General features: G+C 57.3%; 9 protein-coding genes across 9 annotated transcripts; 3 read left to right on the plus strand and 6 right to left on the minus strand.

Moving 5' to 3' along the window:
- Positions 1 to 688: 688 nt before the first annotated feature.
- On the minus strand, positions 689 to 2,881 carry KRP23_13549 (uncharacterized protein; the record flags this gene model as incomplete). Its single annotated transcript, XM_067884274.1, has 2 exons — positions 689 to 1,142; positions 2,094 to 2,881. The coding sequence occupies 2 exons, from the start codon at positions 2,879 to 2,881 to the stop codon at positions 689 to 691; spliced, it is 1,242 nt and encodes a 413-aa protein (XP_067738307.1).
- A 384-nt stretch (positions 2,882 to 3,265) lies between these two features.
- KRP23_13550 (F-box-like/WD repeat-containing protein TBL1X) lies at positions 3,266 to 5,083 on the minus strand (the record flags this gene model as incomplete). Its single annotated transcript, XM_067884275.1, has 5 exons — positions 3,266 to 3,394; positions 3,464 to 3,554; positions 3,631 to 4,346; positions 4,419 to 4,657; positions 4,720 to 5,083. 5 exons carry the CDS (start codon positions 5,081 to 5,083, stop codon positions 3,266 to 3,268), a joined length of 1,539 nt encoding a protein of 512 aa, XP_067738308.1.
- A 327-nt stretch (positions 5,084 to 5,410) lies between these two features.
- KRP23_13551 (Regulator of microtubule dynamics protein 1) lies at positions 5,411 to 6,381 on the minus strand (the record flags this gene model as incomplete). The annotated part of the gene is made up of 2 exons (XM_067884276.1): positions 5,411 to 6,306; positions 6,372 to 6,381. The coding sequence occupies 2 exons, from the start codon at positions 6,379 to 6,381 to the stop codon at positions 5,411 to 5,413; spliced, it is 906 nt and encodes a 301-aa protein (XP_067738309.1).
- Positions 6,382 to 6,594: 213 nt separating this feature from the next.
- On the minus strand, positions 6,595 to 8,013 carry KRP23_13552 (Ethanolamine-phosphate cytidylyltransferase; the record flags this gene model as incomplete). Its single annotated transcript, XM_067884277.1, has 1 exon — positions 6,595 to 8,013. One exon carries the CDS (start codon positions 8,011 to 8,013, stop codon positions 6,595 to 6,597), a length of 1,419 nt encoding a protein of 472 aa, XP_067738310.1.
- A 351-nt stretch (positions 8,014 to 8,364) lies between these two features.
- Positions 8,365 to 9,321, plus strand: KRP23_13553 (60S acidic ribosomal protein P0; the record flags this gene model as incomplete). Its single annotated transcript, XM_067884278.1, has 1 exon — positions 8,365 to 9,321. The coding sequence occupies one exon, from the start codon at positions 8,365 to 8,367 to the stop codon at positions 9,319 to 9,321; it is 957 nt and encodes a 318-aa protein (XP_067738311.1).
- A 318-nt stretch (positions 9,322 to 9,639) lies between these two features.
- KRP23_13554 (Protein lin-54) lies at positions 9,640 to 11,396 on the plus strand (the record flags this gene model as incomplete). The annotated part of the gene is made up of 2 exons (XM_067884279.1): positions 9,640 to 9,645; positions 9,714 to 11,396. The coding sequence occupies 2 exons, from the start codon at positions 9,640 to 9,642 to the stop codon at positions 11,394 to 11,396; spliced, it is 1,689 nt and encodes a 562-aa protein (XP_067738312.1).
- Positions 11,397 to 11,542: 146 nt separating this feature from the next.
- KRP23_13555 (putative CDP-alcohol phosphatidyltransferase class-I family protein C22A12.08c) lies at positions 11,543 to 13,030 on the minus strand (the record flags this gene model as incomplete). The annotated part of the gene is made up of 7 exons (XM_067884280.1): positions 11,543 to 11,801; positions 11,884 to 11,980; positions 12,065 to 12,276; positions 12,356 to 12,447; positions 12,514 to 12,557; positions 12,622 to 12,827; positions 12,894 to 13,030. 7 exons carry the CDS (start codon positions 13,028 to 13,030, stop codon positions 11,543 to 11,545), a joined length of 1,047 nt encoding a protein of 348 aa, XP_067738313.1.
- Positions 13,031 to 13,178: 148 nt separating this feature from the next.
- KRP23_13556 (putative GTP-binding protein) lies at positions 13,179 to 14,585 on the plus strand (the record flags this gene model as incomplete). Its single annotated transcript, XM_067884281.1, has 1 exon — positions 13,179 to 14,585. The coding sequence occupies one exon, from the start codon at positions 13,179 to 13,181 to the stop codon at positions 14,583 to 14,585; it is 1,407 nt and encodes a 468-aa protein (XP_067738314.1).
- A 172-nt stretch (positions 14,586 to 14,757) lies between these two features.
- Positions 14,758 to 16,998, minus strand: KRP23_13557 (Gluconolactonase; the record flags this gene model as incomplete). The annotated part of the gene is made up of 1 exon (XM_067884283.1): positions 14,758 to 16,998. The coding sequence occupies one exon, from the start codon at positions 16,996 to 16,998 to the stop codon at positions 14,758 to 14,760; it is 2,241 nt and encodes a 746-aa protein (XP_067738315.1).
- Between the last annotated feature and the right edge of the window lie 885 nt (positions 16,999 to 17,883).

Below are 17,883 nucleotides of genomic sequence, written 5' to 3' on the forward strand. Positions count from 1 at the left end.
AGCATGCGCCAAGGTAACGTCTCTTATTGAAAGTTAATGAACCACTGATCCAAGACCCTCCCCGACAATTGTACACCAGCACTACCGCGGTCGAGTCTCTAAAAGGGAACCAAGTTTCTCTCTCTGGCTACAGTCACATGCCTGAGGCGTTCGCGTGTAACACCAACAGCAGCCACCCGTTTGGAAAGTATAGCAGGCAGCTTAGCAGGACCAACCAGGGGACCCTCGAGCTTGGGACCCGCCAAATGGCAATCGTGACGACGAGAATGAGGAAAGCTGTCAGACTTGGTGGCCAAAGCAAGCTCTCAGGTGAAGGTTTCGATGGATTTCGGTCGGAACCTTGCTCTACCATGTCGCGTCCTTCCTCGTATAATGCCTGTAATGAGGACCCCGGTCACATTGAGCGTGCTGATGGTTGATCGTAGGCAAAATCGCTGATTCTCCTCGGGATCCCTTCGATCAGCTCGAACAATCGCCTCCTGAGGATGCATCTGGGTTGGGAAACCTGTGCGTTGCTGAATGCAGCTTACCGAGACGTGCGTTGAGTTCTTTGAAAACCAGAATGAAGCGTGGCTGTCGTCCTGGTTAAGACCAACGAGGAGGTCCACCAGCCAGCAACTACCGCGTTGAATGTCTACAAACCCACATTGTTTATATTCGTGTATGTATTCACACTCGCGCGGCTCCACTACGCATCAACAGGCACCACCACTTGCCTCTCTTCGTTATCGCCTGGTCGAAGGTGCTGCTGATCTTGCTCTTGGGACCTAAGTTGAGCCTGAATCTGCTGCTGACGATGCTGGAGCTTGTGTCGTGTAGACTCCAGTTCACGAAGCTTGTCGCGCGCTCCCAGCAACGTCTGGAGCGTATAATGTGCCATTCGCTTTTGCAACTGGTGACTCAAACTTGGACTCGAAGGCAGTGAGCGAGGTGACACCATGCCAGGTTTCATAAGCTCCCAGTGCGACGGACGCGGATCAAATCGCACTACCACCGAAAACGCATTCGTTGGTACTTCGTGGTGCATGAGCAACCGCATGTACTTCAGGATGCGTGCAGGAACCACCGAACTGCCTTCGGCATACGACAGCACGTACACGCCACTGGAACGTCCTTCATCCAGCACCAACGGGACCGAAGAGCTACTGGACGATGAAGGCGCAAATACGACACCGCATGGCGAGGACTCCAGATCCGGAGGGCATCGATGAACCGACTCGTCATCATGGCTAGTAACTCCATCGGAAGATGTATCGACACCACTGCAGTTGGAACGTGGAGGCGCATAAGGCGTAGTGATAGGTGTCTGGGACCCACCGCCCCAAACGCCTATCCGCTGCAGTGTCTTGCGCAGAATGAGGTCAGCATCGCCCACCTTGTCGAGACTACGCCAAACAAGAGTTGCTGCTGGCGGTGGTAACACTTGCGGGATCTTCTCCAGAACACGGTCTCGAACCTTAGACGCTGCATCCACTGAGTACGACAGCACAGTGTTGCTACTGCTTCGCTGCGGACAGCCATCGGACCGATGCAACCCCACCGCACGGCACACTCGACATAAGTGCTCGTGCGTCGCATGTGCTGCTTTCCTGCGGCAAAATGAGCAATACGCAGTGGCCCTACCTGGTGACATTGCTGGCGACGTGTCATCTCCATGGTGTGAATACCTGTTTTTATTAGTCCTGGGAGATACCCCTTCATCCCGTCGGGGGCACTTGTTGCTTCCGTGGTCTCCAACCACGCCACACAATCGACACCGGTGCGCATCTGACGCGTGTGGTCGCCATGCACTGCAGTGTGTGCAAAACCTTCGCCCTTTGTGGAAATCTGCGGACGTTCCGATCCACGGCACAAGTGAAGACGACGAAGCTACCGGGCACCTTTGGCTGCGGTGGGCGCCGTGAGCTCCACACGTCCGACAACGATGTCTCTCCGTAGCGTGCATTCCCCACGAATCACACAGTGTGCAGAACCTCTGATACTCATCCGTCGCTGCTGGTCTAGCACCGCTCGAGTTTGAACTTGCCGGTATCGTCCCTCGATACGAGCAGCTCCGACTGCGATGGTGTCCCGCGAGGCCACACAGTCGACACCGATGCTGCGCCGCCGTATGGTCTCCATACGCCGAGCAGAAGCGACAAAACTCCACGTCCCTCTCCATCTCGTTATCTCTCATCATCCTGCCGTTCAGCGGCGCTCTGCGTCGCACGTTCGTAAGCACGCGCTTCACCATCCCCCCAGTGGTGGAGTCCAGCACGTCCACGAGTTCTAGTACCCGGAACGGACTCAAATGTCCTGGGCCAAACAGTGTGGACGTTGGAGCTGCCACTGCCACCGGCTGCAGTGGCACCAACGGCTGCTCCTTGAGCGCCAACTCGCTGCGACGTCGCTCCTCCTGGTCGACGGACTCTAGGATCTCATCCGTGATGGCGTCGTTGGCCGCGTTGGCGATCTGCTCCTCCGTGGCGCGCGTCAACAGCAGCTCATGTACCTTGACGACACCCAGCAGCTTGTCCACTAGCGCCGAGCGCACGTTGTGACTCTGTAGCGTCAGCAGCTCCACCACCCTCCGGATGCGGCCGCCGCTGGCATGTTCCTGATCCCGTCCTGCATCATGTGCGTCTTCCTGATCATGTCCTGCGTCCTGTGCTGGTTCTGCGTCGTCGTGTTCGTGGAACAGGTCGCTGCTGTCCTCGCTGTCGTCCTGACTCTCGTAGAACTCGCTGTCGTCCGAGTCAGAGGCCTCTGGGGACTCGTCAATCGCTGGGAACAGCTGCGGCGCCGGTGTGGGATGCTCCGCCAACACCAGCAGCCCCTGCGGGTCCAGCTCGGCCTCGCGCACGCGTCCGCGCGGCCCCGAGAAGGTGTCAAAGCTGATCATGAGACCGCTTGTCCGACGATTCGACAATAAAGCCTCTGAAATGAGGTGATTGGTAGAAAAAGAGTCCGGTGCTTTGCATATGTAGACGCTCGACTCAACTAAATTGCTACAGTGGTCCTCAAGGCGTGAGGACCACTCTAGAGATGGACATTAGTATGACGGACTTGTAGGATCACAGCCGACCTGCAAGCAAAACGCACTAGCAACGAGGGGCGGAACGCGGGGCGAACGGGTGTTTATGCTCTTGTCCTTATGAGCCGGACGTCGGGCGCTTGCAAAGTCGCGACTGCTTCCTCCTGGAATGTTGCCGGGGGTTGCCGGGTCCTCGTGGCTGGTTCGGTCCACGGATGCCCTTGCTGGCTTGCATGTGTTCCTGGGTAAATACTACAATCGAAAATTGATAATTGCGACGTCACCGCTGGACACGCACGCGGCGATCTGGTCGCCCTGCTTGTTCCAGTTGACCTCGTAGATATCGCCATTTGCTTGATACGCCTTCACTAAGGACCCGTCCTACAATAATTGTTCCGAGTTAGTCCCACCACACTAGCAGCCTTTTCGCACAGCTCGCAGCCGACGCACCTTTAGTGACCAGACGTTGATCATTCCCCCTACTGTTCCACTAGCCAAGTATTCCCCATCCGGGCTAAACGCAACACCATATACTGGATATCTGCAACAGCACACATCAACACAGTGTCAGTATCAACATCAAACGATACCTCTACCGCACACGGCGCGCCACGTACTGGTGATCAAATGTTCTCCTACAGGACCCAGACTCAGCGTCCCACAGCTTCACGGTGCCGTCAAAGGATGCACTAGCAAGCGTCAACGGCTGGTCAGGAAATTGTGTGCCTGGCCCCGTACAGCTCCAACGGAACGTATACACCTCCTTCTTGTGTTCTTGAAGAGTGTATACCAACGCCGCTGAGCTTTCCGCATCAGCTTCTGCATCCTTCTTGTTGTTCTCGCTGTCTTCTACTTCCATGGCATCACCACCCGCTGTGTCCTTAGTCTTCATAGCCTTAGACGGGTCCCAAATCTTCACCGTATAGTCGTCTGAGCACGACGCCAAAAATCGACCAGACGGGTCCCATTTGACCGAGTTAATCGCGTCCTTGTGGCCCCGCAGCACCACGTCAGCCTTTGTTTCTCCAACGCGAGCGACGCAGATACTCATATCGGACGAGCACGTAGCAAAAGTAGAGTCATCTTTCCAGGACGCGTCCAGGATCGGGTCGTCGTGCAGCTTGAGCTGCTGCCGCTTCGTTTCGGTAGTAGCGTCCCATACAACCACAGTCTTGTCAAAGCTAGCGCTGAGCAGGAACAACCCGGTCCTGCTCCACCGCGTAGCAAACACTGGTCCGTTGTGGTACTGGAAAATGTGCTTTATCTCTCCTTCCGCGTTCCAGATCCGTGTCTTCCCATTGTACGTTCCTGAGGCCAGCAAAGACCCGTCGTGCTGCAGTAGCCATCGCACACCATCCACGTCAGATCAATCCTCTGAAAAAAAGCAGCAGAACATAACACGTACGTTCCACTCGAGTGTCGTCACGTCCTTGTGTGGTCCCGTGCCGTGGTTCAGCACCGTAGGCAGCGCGGGCTTGTCGCTCTCCACTTTGCTCGGCAGCGTCCAGATCCGCGCTGTCGAGTCGCTGGATCCCGAGACCAGCACGTTCTTCACGGGATTCCACGAGCACGCGTAAACTTCCTTCTCGTGTCCACTCAGCAGCACGAGAGCTTCCTTGTCTACTTTATCTACGCCATTCATCTCTGCAAAACAAATAAACCCTTAATACCCCTTAGCGTTCTCCAGTGTAGCATGCTGGGCCTACCTTTCGTACCGTCCACAGCGTCGGGCGATCCGTCACCCTTCCGCTTCCGCTTGTTGGAAGGTTTAAAGGACCTGGCGCTGCTGGACGCGGACTGCGCCACGCGACACAAGTGCGGACTTAGCAGCGAGAAGTCTCCGTCGCACTCGCGCTCCGTGCCGTCCTCGTTGATGTGCGCCTCGATGCCCACGTATTGCAGACCTTTCTGCAGGAAGGACACGAGCGCGCCCGGCGGAAGCTCCGTGTTAACGACGCTGGACTTGGCCAGCTGGCTCTCGTACGCGAACGTGAAGGCCGAGTGCAGGAAACCCGACTCCTGCAGGTACCGGTACACGAGGAAGTTCACCTCGTCCGACGTGATCGCCATGGCGGCGGCAATGACACAGTGACAAAGGGGGTTCTCTCCACTAGACGGTGAGGCCCCCGCGGGAGCAGGAAAGAGGCTGGAGCGGCGGCGGCGCGGCAGGCAATACTGGAGTCAGTCAATAACCACCCGGCTCGCTCCCCCTTATTGAACATGTCGATTGGTTGAAAATACATAAATAGATCCCGGGTTTCGACCAATCAGAGGATATACCTTTATTGGCAGGAAGATCGCCAGAAACACGCCGTTTTTGTATGGTCGAGAGGTCTTGGCAACGTTTGATGTGCAACATGTCTTGAAGTTGCTATAGATCATCTAGAAACTAGGCGCCTACAGCTTCTTGAGCAGCGCCTGCGCCTCTTCCTGGGCGATTTCATCCTCCTCGGAGGCCACGGGGATGGCCAGCGCCTTATTCGCCCAGTCCTTGGCTGTCTCGTAGTCCTTCTTTTTCTGGTAGACCTGCGCAATGAGCAGCGAACGCTTCTTCCACGAGTCCGGAGCCAACTGCTCCGACTTGTGGAGGAAGCTCAGCGCCTCGTCGTACGAGGACTCGGGCGGCGAGCCGAAGAGCACCGCCGCAGCCTTGCGCTCGAGCCACGACAGGTCTGCGATGGCAATGCACCAGCGGCCCAGCAGATAATACGTCGTGGGGTTGGACGGGTTGAGCTGCACCGCCGTCTCCCAGTGGCTCTTGATCACGTACGAGTTGGCGATCGACACCTTGGAGCCTTCGTAGTCGCCGATGGACGACAGGATGATGCCGTACCAGTTGTGCACTGCAGCCACGTCCTTTGTGAGCTCGAGACCTTTCTGGATGACGTCGCGCGCGTAGTACGTGAGCGTCTTCTTCTCGTCGGTGCTCGTGGCTTTGAGGTTGGACACATCGTAGGCCGCGCGTGTGAGGCGCCAGATCACGCCCACGTCCTCCGGGTGGGCGGCGTGCATCTCCTTGAGCTTGGCGAGCAGCTCACGTCGGTCGAAGTCGTTGTCGTTGTACAGCTCCTCGGCCTTCACAGCACCAGCGGACTCCATCGGTAGCTTGGACGCGCAGGACGCGGAGGCCAGAGCCACGGCGGACAGCGACAGCAGCGCGAGGGAGCGAGCGGCGTCGGGGGTGGACCGCAGACGGGCGATGCGCTCGTCCACTCGACGGGTCAAAGTGCTCTGCCTGCGAAGGAGCGACGCAAGCTGCTGGCGAGGAAGCGACCGATGCAGCAACACGGCACCTGGAGCGACAGCATCAGCAGCGTTAGGGGGCAGCGTTGGGGAGAGGGTGGCAAGGGATACGTACGTCGCAGCATGAAAACTTCCGGAGTGGACTTTGCAGTCCGCGACGAGTCCACTTGGATCTAATGCGAATGTGAGACGAGAAGCAGATTCTGACGTGGCGCGTAACGGCAATTGGATTGAGCAATACATGTAGTCAACTAGCAGCGCGAGAGCTCTCCAACTGGCTGAGCTCTCCTATCCTCGTCTTGTGGCACGGCCTCAACCACGAGTCGTCTACGGTCTTCCTACTTCTTCTTGCCATAGCGGTCCGCGTAGTACTCCTCCTCGGACTTCATCTTGCTCACGAACTTCTTCTCAAAGCGCTCGCGGTTGTCGTTGATGCGGGCCACGATGTCGTTCACGTCCAGCTTGTTGGGGCTCTCGATCAATTTGAAGATGCCAGCCTTGCGCGCGTGCTCGTAGTGCTCCTCGAGCGAGAACTCGGGCAAGTGGTGCTGGTCGCGGTGCGTGCCGTGCACGACAACCGAAATGCTCAGTGACGCCACCATCTCGGGCGTCACTTGCCACGGCGCGTCGATCAGCACATCGTCCACGTACTTGCAGCCCAGCACGCTGAGCACCCGCTCGTGGAGGTTCATAATCGGGTAGTTGAGTCCACGGTGAGCATTCACCACGCTGTCGTTGTGCACGCCGACAATCAGGTACGAGCCCTGCTGCTTGGCAAGACGCAGGATCTCGACGTGGCCCGCGTGGAACATGTCGAAGGCGCCATCAATGTACACGACCTTGTCTGTCTTGAGCGGCTCGTGGTTCCCCACGGAGAAGAGCCGCAGCATGCGGTTCGTCGTGAGGAACTTGGACGGACGCTCTTTCGCCTTGGCCGTCTCCTTGTCCTGCAGCATCCTCGACGAGAGCTGGCCGTTGGCGGCGAAGTGATCGTGCGTGTGGTGCGTCTTGTGCATCACGAGCATGCGTCCGAGAATGTCACTGGTCGACACGCCTTCCGTGCGCGGAATGGTGCGGTACTTGCCGAGCTTCTGCGCCGACTCGTACACGTCCTTGCCGTCCACGATGCACGGGTCGTCTCCGTGCACCACGTAGTCGATGCGGTGCTTCTTGATCATCCGCTGCAGGTACTCTTCGTTCATGATGTAGGGACAGTGGGGCTCCACCACGTCCACGAACTTGCAGCCCTCTACGGACGCGATGCGCTCCTCGTTGTTGAGCACAGGCGGAGCGCCCTTGCAGGCCGTGATGGATTCGTCATCGTTGACGCCCACCACGAGGTACGTGCCCAGTGACCTGGCCTGGCGGAAGGCATTCATGTGTCCGTAGTGCATCATATCGAACGCGCCGTCCATCCAGATGCGGATCTGGTGCTTGGGGGGCGCGGCGCGCTCCTCCACGTCCATCTGGGCCATGCGGTCCTGCAGCTCTTGCACCTTCTGGTAGGCCATATCCAGCTCTTCCTGCAGCGCGTGTCTCCGTCGGCGGTGGCGCTTGCCGAAGAGCACAAAGTACGCCAGCAGCGTGAACGCGCCCGTGAGCAGCGCGATGGCCAGGCGCTCGGCGTCCGGATACGGCTCCGGGAAGCCCATGCGCGCGAACAGCTTGTGCGCGTGCACCATGAGCTCGTCCGCTGCGGGCGAGTGCAGCAGCTCGTGCACGTACAGCACCACGCGACTCGCGAGCGCCTCCGACATGGGGATCAAGGAGAAACAAGGGGGGAAGCGAACAGCTCACTTGGCTTCGCAATGAGATCGGAAGACAATGCTGTACCCTACGACGTGACGTACCCTGGGTACACCGAAAGCTAACCTATGATCAAAAGTACCCAATGAAATCGTCGTATTCGGCTCCACTTACAAACCGCTTGATGCGGAACCAGTTGAGGGGAAGCTTCTGTCACATAATCTGCTGCGTGTAGCTGTTCGTGGAAACTGGTGGAAGCGAGGGCTTGACACTTGACGGGGTCTCGCCCTCGATGCAGCTTACTTTCCAAATCTAAGCGCAAGTCTCCTTAACTGGTTAAAGCGACTGCGTCTTTCTTCGCCATGGGTCTCTCTCAGGAACGTAAGCTCGAGTACTTCGAGAAGCTCGAGAAGCTGCTCGAGAACTACACCAAGATCTTCCTGGTCGGTGTGGACAATGTGGGCTCGGCCCAGATGCAGCAGATCCGTTTCGTGCTGCGCGGCCGCGGCGAGGTGCTCATGGGCAAGAACACGCTCATGCGCAAGGTGTTCAACAACTTCATCAAGAAGAACCCGGGCCACCCGCTCGACGCCTTCATCCCGTTCCTCAAGGGCAACGTCGGCTTCGTGTTCACGAACGACGACCTGTCCGAGATCCGTGAGGTGCTTGAGTCCAACCGCGTGCCCGCCCCGGCCCGTGTGGGCTCCATCGCCCCCGTGGACGTGGTCGTGCCCCCCGGACCCACGGGCGCCGACCCCGGCCAGACGTCCTTCTTCCAGGCCCTGCAGATCGCTACCAAGATTCAGAAGGGTCAGATTGAGATCGTCACGGAGGTGCTGCTCACCCGCAAGGGCGAGAAGGTCGGCAACTCCGAGGCTGCTCTGCTGCAGAAGCTCGACATCAAGCCCTTCTCGTACGGTCTCGTGATCGAGCAGGTGTACGACAACGGCTCGATCTTCGACCCGGCTGTGCTGGACCTCACGGAGGCCGACCTCTGCGCCAAGTTCGCGGCTGGTCTGCGCAACGTGGCGGCCATGTCGCTGGAGCTGGGCCTGCCCACGCTCGCCTCGATCCCCCACTCGATCGCCAACGCCTTCAAGGACCTGGTGGCCATCGCCGTGGAGTGCGAGGAGTTCTCGTTCGAGAAGGCCGAGCCGTACAAGGCCTTCCTGGCCGACCCGTCGGCTTTCGCCGTGGCTGCCCCTGCTGGTGGCGCCGCTGCCACCGAGGAGAAGAAGGTGGAGGTCGTTGAGGAGGAAGAGGAGGTCGACATGGGCGGCGGCATGGACATGTTCGGCGGCGGTGACGAGGACTACTAAGTGGTGTCTTCTTACCCCTCCGGTTCGTTCCCTGCGCCACGTAGATCTATAGTGTCTTCGTAGCGTCGAGCTACCCACCTTTAAGCTTAGCGTTGCTAGCAGAAACCCAATCGAGGCATTGTGCTTTTTGGAAAACCTTCACTTTGTCTACATGTGTTCGTCTTCGTATCCTGTCCTGTATCCTGTCCTGTCCTGCCAGGACAGTCCTGATGACTTCGATCGCACTTTGGCGCAATTTTGAATGCGTAAATTCAAATTCAAATCAAATTTTCTGGCAACCTTCAAATTTCGCGGCCAGTGTTCCGCTCAAGCCTCCCCATGAACGTAATGAGTCCTGTCGTTCTCTGTGTGTCTATCCTAGCTCATCCACGTGTTGCGCTCGGTATGCACAGGCTGAAGACGCCACCCCCAGCAGTCGGCGGCGTGGCTGCAATTGCAAGAAGTCTGGCTGCCTCAAGTTCTATTGCGAGTGCTTCACCGCCGGGGACCGCTGCGGCGAGCGCTGCCGGTGCGTGGACTGCAAGAACCAGGCGCACAACCACGAGGAGGTCGCGCAGGCCGTCCAGGCCATCGAGAAGCGCACGAAGAGGAGTTTCCGCCCGTCGCTGGCGGCCCCCAGAGCTACAGAGACCGAGCCAGCGCCCGAGCCAACGAGTCGCCAAGCGGCGACTACAGAGAGAAAGGCAGCGATGGCTATGGCCGGCACCTCATTCAAGCCTGTGTGTATCTGCACAGATGGAGTCTGCACTGCTGAATGTCCGTGCTTGAGGTTGTTTGGAGGATGCTCCAGTCGCTGCCAGTGCAAAGGGTGTCAAGTGCCGACACAACCGGAGAAGACCAAGGGCTGCAGCTGCAAGAAATCCAACTGCCTCAAGCTCTACTGCGAATGTCTAGCGGCTCAACGCATGTGCGACCATCGCTGCAATTGTGAAGGATGCAAGAACAAACCTGAGACGCTGGAGGAGCGAGAGCGGGCAGTGGCTGCGATTCTGGAGCGGAAGCCACTGGCGTTCCAGCCCAAGGTCGCGAATGGATCGAGTCAGCATTTACGAGGATGCAATTGCCGGAAAAGTGGCTGTATGAAGAACTATTGTGAGTGCCATCAAGCTGGAGTGGCGTGTACCCCGCGCTGTGCGTGTCTCCAGTGCCGAAACACGGAGACCTTCGTGTCGGCCAAGAAGATGCTCGTGTTTGCAGGTGTCAGTGGTGACGACAGCAATATGCGTGCGAATGTTCCTTCCCAGCGCAAGATTGTAGCACGGCCATCTCGTGCGATGGCTGGAAGCCCACCGAGTGAATTGCAAACACCAACCAACGCTTCGACGCAAAGACCCTCAGCACTGGAGTTGCTCTCAAGAAGTGCGCCCATGGCACGCTCTAGATTGAACCAGTGGAAGGATTCCGCTATTGATGGCGTTCCACCGGTTACCCCGACTAAACGCCCTTCAACTCATATGGAGCACTATCATACAGCAGAGCAAGCCGCTGTCACCCCAACATTTGCCAAGAGGAAGTATACAAGACGAGCATCCAACAAATTGCCGTTTTTGGAGAGAATTGAAGAAGCCGCAGCTGACGTGACAATGCTGCCAAATGTTGAGGACACGGTGACCAATGCGTACGACGCAAGGAACACTGAAGGAGTTGGCGATCCTGAACTCACCATCCTCAGTCGGTCACTGTTACATACCGCGATGGCTGTGAACTTATCCGACGAAGAGAAAGAAACCGTAAAGACTTGGGTGAGTCAGTCACAAGTTGAACAGCAACCAGAAGGCACCAAAATGGATCCACTTCGTCTTGGTGATGTCCTCGACGCCCGCGAAGCGCTTTCTCCAACCTCTGCAGGCTTGTTTTGCGAGGAAGAGTACAGTGAGGCTGCAGGTGATGATGACGACTATGAAATGTTACCGCCAAACGGAAATGGCTTGCCATCCGACATCGAGACCGAGAATCAATCAACTCGACAGGATCAAGGACGGCCAATGAATCTTAGTGTTATGCAAGAGCGCGCTGTCCTTCAAGAGTTTAGCGTCTGGCTTCGAAATCAGGTAGCAGGGGCATCTCCGTACTAATGAGTAAGTAAAAGCGAACCACCACCTGCCATATAACATTCGGCGACACTGGTACTTCAGACAATACAGCCAGAAGTTCTATTATCCAAGAATTTGGACACTACGCCTCAGGTACAACCTTACGGCTACAGTTTGCGTCTCATGTTTTACAGTGTGGAGTCGTCGATGCCTTCACGCTTGTAAATGTGCTTGATGGCCTCGTAAACTCCGTCAACGATCACATCAGGCTTATGCTCGGGCTCCTTGGAGCCGTCGTAAATGCCCGTACGAACAAGCACGGACGTCCACTCCTCACCAGCATTGTTAGCACCCTGGATGTCCGACAGCGGGTTGTCGCCGATACCGTACATGTGCTTCAGTGGCTCCGTCTTCCCTGAGATAGAATTGAGAAGTCGTTCCGCATAGCTGTAGAACGTAGACAACAAGCAAATGTGAGCATGAAATAGCTGTGAATAAAATGGAGCTGCGATTCCGAGTAAGCACGTACTTGTACGTGACGTTGTGAGGCTTGCCGTAGTTTGTCACCTCCAGTTCGTGCCCCGTAAGGTCTTCATACAGCAGCTTCAGGCATCTGGTGAAGGCACCTGCACGAAAGTAAGGGAAGAGAGTTAGCATCACGCTGCACACAAATCGCTAAGAACATCATTTTGAGGCGAAGCCACCAGTACCTTGCGCGAAACGGGGGAACGGGTAGGCACCACTGAAGATGAAGTCGTCGTTGCTCACGAACAGCAGTGTCTGCTTGCCCGACGAGCGTCCGCTTCCAGGCGGGTCGCCTCCGATCAGCACATCGCATGCTACCTGAATTTCCGGCGCCCAGTCAATGGGGTCGTGCATCACAATGATTGCCTCAATGGGCTCTTCGTGGTGCGGTGCGGGCCTGTACATATACACATCTACTCGTCAACCATAAATGAAAAATATTTCTATAATACCACATCCTAAAGATCACTACGTACGTTTGCTCGTAGGGGAGGAACGGGTACTGCAGCGGGTGGTGATGCAGCAGGTCCTGCACACTCACAACCTTCTTGAAGCCATAACATTTCGCCTGCAACATCACAAGAACGTTTAGTGCATCAATAACAATTTGCCATCTAATTGCCAATAAACGTACCACATTCCAGACATCGTGCGAGCCCATGATGAGCACCCTCTTGTCTACATCACACACAAATTCATCAAAAACCTGCATCTAGAAGCACCTCCGTCATCTCCCACCCACCTCCGTAGGTCTTGGCGATCTCCCGCATGGGCGTGTGCGAAAGAATCATATGGTCCGGGTTGATGGTCAGGTCCAGGACATCGCTCAGCTTATTGGCCTTCTCCTCCTCCATGCAGCCACCGCCATTGGTCAAGAAAATGTGCGGCACATTGTTGGCTCGCAGGCTCTGCAACACGCGCTTCGCCTTCGGGAGCTCGTGGCCACCACTAAAAGGCAAAACAGTCAGCAAATTCCACGAAATGTACCACAACTTCCAACTTTATTTTTCGCACCGAATCAAGACGCCGTCGATATCAAACGCGATACCGAACGATGGAGCAGACGCAAACACTCTTGATACCGATGATGTGATGGAGAATGCGCGGCTACAGCGCGGAGAAAGCGTCCGCACGAGAGGAGAGCGCCACATCCTCCGATCCAATTGTACGTCAGTCACAAAATCTATTGTGTAGTGAACACTAAACATGTCATTCTCCCAAGGACATCGCTTTAATGCCGTATCGAGCTCCTAGCCCATTCACACATGCCCATCTTCATTGATACATTTCGTGACCAAGATGGAGCTGGTGGTCGGGTGCGTGGGCAAGCCCAGCGCCGGCAAGTCGACGTTCTTCAACGCCGTGACAGACGGCAAGGCCAAGGTGGGCAACTTCCCGTTCACGACCATCGAGCCGAACGAGGGCATCACGTACTACATGACGCCGTGTCCGTGTCTCGCCAAGAACAAGACGGCGGTGTGCGCCCCGCGCTACGGTAAGTGCGAGCAGGGCACGCGCTACATCCCCGTCAAGCTGCTGGACGTGGCGGGTCTCATTCCCGGCGCGTCCGAAGGTGCGGGGCTCGGCAACAAGTTCCTGGACGACCTGCGCCACGCCCAAGTGCTCATGCACATCATCGACGTGTCGGGCCACACGAACGAGAAGGGTGAGGAGACGGTGGGCTATGACCCCATCAACGACGCCGACTGGCTGGACACAGAGATCCATCAATGGGTGTTCAGCAACCTGTGGAAACGCTGGAGCTCCATCGCCAGGAGACACAAGGCCACTAAGAGCAGTCTGCAGAGCACGTTCATCGGCCAGTTGTCGGGCTACGGAGCCACCCCCTCGTTGGTGAGTAAAGTGCTGGATCGACTAGCGCTCAAGGAGCCACTGGATCTCACGACGTGGGGGGAAGAGGAGGTGCACAAGTTGGTGAAAACCTTTTTGGACATTCGATTCCCGACGGTCTTGGTGCTAAACAAGGCGGACCAGGGCGACGACACGGACCGCAACATTGAGAAGATCGTGGAGAAGTATGGCAGCGACCGCTGCTTCGTGGCCAGTGCAGCGGCCGAATGTTTCCTCCGAGCGGCGAACAAGCAGCGCTTCATTCGCTACGAGCCGGGATCTATGTTCTACTCGACGCAAGAGGACGACGATGAAGAGCAAGCCAAGGCCGATGCGGAGAAGGGCCTGGCCCCGTTGAAGCCGGTCGAGAAGAAGATCCACAAGCGCCTTGAGCGTATTTCCGACATGGTGCTGTTCCGCTACGGCAGCACGGGAGTTCGTGCTGCCATCAACGCTGCTGTGGAGCTGGCTGATGTTGTGGTCGTGTACCCCGTGAAGTCGCTGAAGAGCTTCGCCACCAATACCACACCCGGAGCAACGAACAAGGGCATCTTCGCCGATGCTGTCATTGTGAAGCGCGGCACGACGATCAAGGAGCTTGCCCTCCGTGTCTCGCAGTTCCTGGGATCCAACCTGGCTTATGCTGAAGGCGAGGACGGCCGGAGGCGCGCCGAAGATGAGCCGATCACGAGCAACAGCCTCATCATCAAGTTCACGACGACCATCGCGTCGTCGAGCTTGGCGCCAGCAGATACTTCTGTAGCCGATAAAGACGGCAAGAAGGGAGGCAAGAAAGGAGGTAAGGCGGGAGCTGGCGCAGGCGCAGGCATTGCTGGCGACGAGAGCTACGACTAGAGATGTATAGAGAACGCGGTGTCAAGGATAAAGCAATGGACACGTTTTAGACCTGACCTATCAAGCGGAAAGGTTAATGAAAATGAACGATGTGAATACTTTCAAGTCTCTTGTAGGCAAGAGATGAGTGCGTGCGTGTGCGTCTGGATGGTCCGATCCGCGTCAACTACTTTTAACGAGCACTGCACGTGGTCTGGGCCTGAGCAAGGGCCTGGTAAGGGACACCACTGGTCTGCGCCACGAGACCAAAGCTGCCAGAGATGAAGAGACGGCCAAGACCCATGGTCACAGAGTCCAGTTCTTCGGAGCTCATGATGGCACCGGCCAGCTCGCCCTCTTCCGAGAAAATGTAAACACCCTTGTAGCACACCACGTACACGTAGCCGTTGTCGTCCACCTTGATGCCCTTAGCGGAGCCATCGACCGTCTCAAGCTCTGGGTGAGCAGTGAAGTTGAAGAAGACACTCGAGTTGCTGACCGTGCCGTCGTCCGCCATGACGTAGCTCTTAACGTACGAGTTGCCCTTCTGCGAGTTGGTGATGTACATGATGTCCTGGGACGGTGAGAAGGCAATCTTGTTGGGGCGCGTCATATCACAGTCTACCAGCTCGACCGCCTGGCCCGTGCCGTTACGCAGCATGTAGACGCCGTTGAAGGGGATCTCACGCAGCGGGGAGTTGTCGAGAGTGTCGCCTTCGAAGTCCGCGTTACTGGTAGCCAGACCGAAGGGACTGTCTGTGAAGTACAGGATGCCGTTGTTAGCGTACTCAGCGTAGGTAGGGCTGTTAAACTTCTTGCCGCGGTAAGTCGAAATGGCATCCACGACCTGCCCCTGACAAGCATTATCCACATTCTTGTAGTTGAGCACACCAAGAGTACGGCCCCCGGTACGAGCGATCACAATGCGGTCGCTGTTAGGAGACACGGTGATACCACCGCAGCCCTTGTAGTACACGTTGTCACAACCTTCCGGGTGGTTCTGAAGGGAGCAACCAGTCTGGTACGCCGACACAGTAAGCGTCGTTGTAGCCGAGCACACGCCGTCCACATCCACGTCGATCTCCGTCGTAGAGCTGGATGAGTTGGTGACAGTAGCGTCCGGCACGTCCTCGGCGCTCCACTTCCAAATGGCGTTGCCCTCGATATCGCAGAAGAGCACATCGATGTTGGACGTGTCCGAGCTCCCGCTGGACAGATGGCGGCGGCTCGGGCTCGTGTAGCTGTTGATCACCGTCGGCGACGTGTACGCAGAAGCGGCAGAAGAGGAGGACGAACTGCTGGCTGACGACGACTCCACAACCGTCTCCACCTGGCTGGTCTGTGACTTGAGAGAGTCGACGTTCGACGACAAGGCGGAGTTGTACGTCGTCGACCAGAACGACGATCCCGACGCGCTGCTCGTTGTCGAAGACGTCGAGGTCGCCGTCAGCGATCCAGAAGTTCCGCTGGTGGTTGACGTTCCACTGCTGGTGGACGTGCCAGTAGAAGTCCCGCTGCTTGTAGACGTCCCGCTGTTGGTAGAAGTTCCGCTGCTAGTCGACGTGCCGCTGTTCGTGGAGGTGCCACTAGAAGTAGAGGTACCGCTGCTGGTAGAAGTTCCGGACGTGCCGCTAGTAGTAGTTCCCGACGTGCCGCTAGTAGAAGTTCCCGACGTGCCGCTAGTAGAAGTTCCCGACGTTCCGCTAGTAGAAGTTCCCGACGTGCCGCTAGTTCCCGACGTCCCGCTGGTAGAAGTTCCGGACGTGCCGCTAGTAGAAGTTCCCGACGTGCCGCTAGTTCCCGACGTGCCGCTGGTGGACGTGCCAGATGTTCCACTGGTAGAAGTTCCGGACGTGCCGCTGGTGGACGTGCCGGACGTGCCGCTCGTAGAAGTTCCGGACGTGCCGCTGGTGGACGTTCCGGACGTTCCGCTCGTAGAAGTTCCTGACGCTCCGCTGGTGGACGTCCCGCTGCTAGTTTTGGAGCTTCCCGACGTCGTGGACGTGGTGCCAGAGTTCGACGTGGTGCCTGACTCGTCCCCGACGTTCGTGCCGCTGGCGCCCGATCCAGACGCCGAGTTCTCCTCTGACAGGAGCTTCTTGGCCTTCTCCTGAATGCTGGGGAACACGTTCTTCTCGAAGTACGCGAGCTGCTTGGCCTCCGTGGTGCCCCAAGCCGCCACCTTCTCCGGGTACAGGTTCTTGTACAACTTGAAGATGGCCGTGGCCTCCGCTGTCGTGTCCACGGCGGCCATCAGGTATCGCGCCGCGTGCTCCTCGAACAGGTCGACGCTCAGCAGCCTGCGGCCGTTCTGCAGCTGCGCAGAGGCCAGCAGCGTCTGCTCCAGCTCCAGGAGCGCGGTCGTGGACGGCGAGGCGGCCTCTGCGGCGGCCAGAGCCACCGCCGCGAGCAGCATCCAGCGCATGCACCTCATTCTTTCTGGGTTAGCTGGCGAAAGAAACGGAAAAAAGGTCCCGCAATAAGTGGGGCGTTCGCTCGATCGAGCTTTTTGCTTTGTGACCGACGGCTTGAGCGGGAGCGAGTTTGGCGGGATTCAACCTAAGTGCGGTTTTTGCCCCACCCCTTGCATCTGCAATGGAGTATAGACGCGATGGATACAGAGTTTTGGCCAATGGCAGGTGGCTACAATTTTTGGGGAGCCGAGGTACCGGACATCGCGTTTGGCAGGTGTTTCCGACTGGCAAATGTACAGCGGCGGGTTGTTGGTGTTGTGGGGCGGCGTTCACTGCGCGCTTCGAAGGTGCCACCACTGGAGACCGAAGGTTCTGGTAGAAGATGATTGTGCAGCGTCGAGGGAGCTGTGCTTGGGTGCGGAAATCACGCTTTGGGTACACTTTACTTCCCCCTTCGAAGCCGATCGGCAGCGGTTCCGACGGGGAAATTCCCACACGCAGGTTTTCACCACTTGATTTTCACCACGAAATTTTCGATTGGAGGAAATCCTGGCGACACCGCTCTGGATAAGGCCAGATAGCGGTTGCCGGCGGCAGTCGTCACGTGGCCGCCCCCGCGCTGATGGAATAGATCGCGGCGGCAACGGCGACATTTATGATGAATCACGCTGCTGTACGGGCATACTCGGCGACTACTATGGCGTTGCAAAGCACCAACATGGCGGTGAAGATCAAATATCTCACCGCTTAGGTACATGCGTGATCGGTTCGTCGGATCCGAATTTGTTCGCTGCCACACAACGTGTACACCACGCCATTGGCGCCACAAACTCTGTCGTGCGGCGCGGCACGGGCTCCGCTCGTTTCGTCACGTCGGATAGACGAGCGTCGCTCGACATGCAAGT

The sequence above is a fragment of the Phytophthora ramorum genome (assembly GCF_020800215.1).
Source record: "Phytophthora ramorum isolate Pr-102 chromosome Unknown Phyram_PR-102_s0018, whole genome shotgun sequence".
In the NCBI taxonomy this organism is placed as follows: domain Eukaryota; phylum Oomycota; class Peronosporomycetes; order Peronosporales; family Peronosporaceae; genus Phytophthora; species Phytophthora ramorum.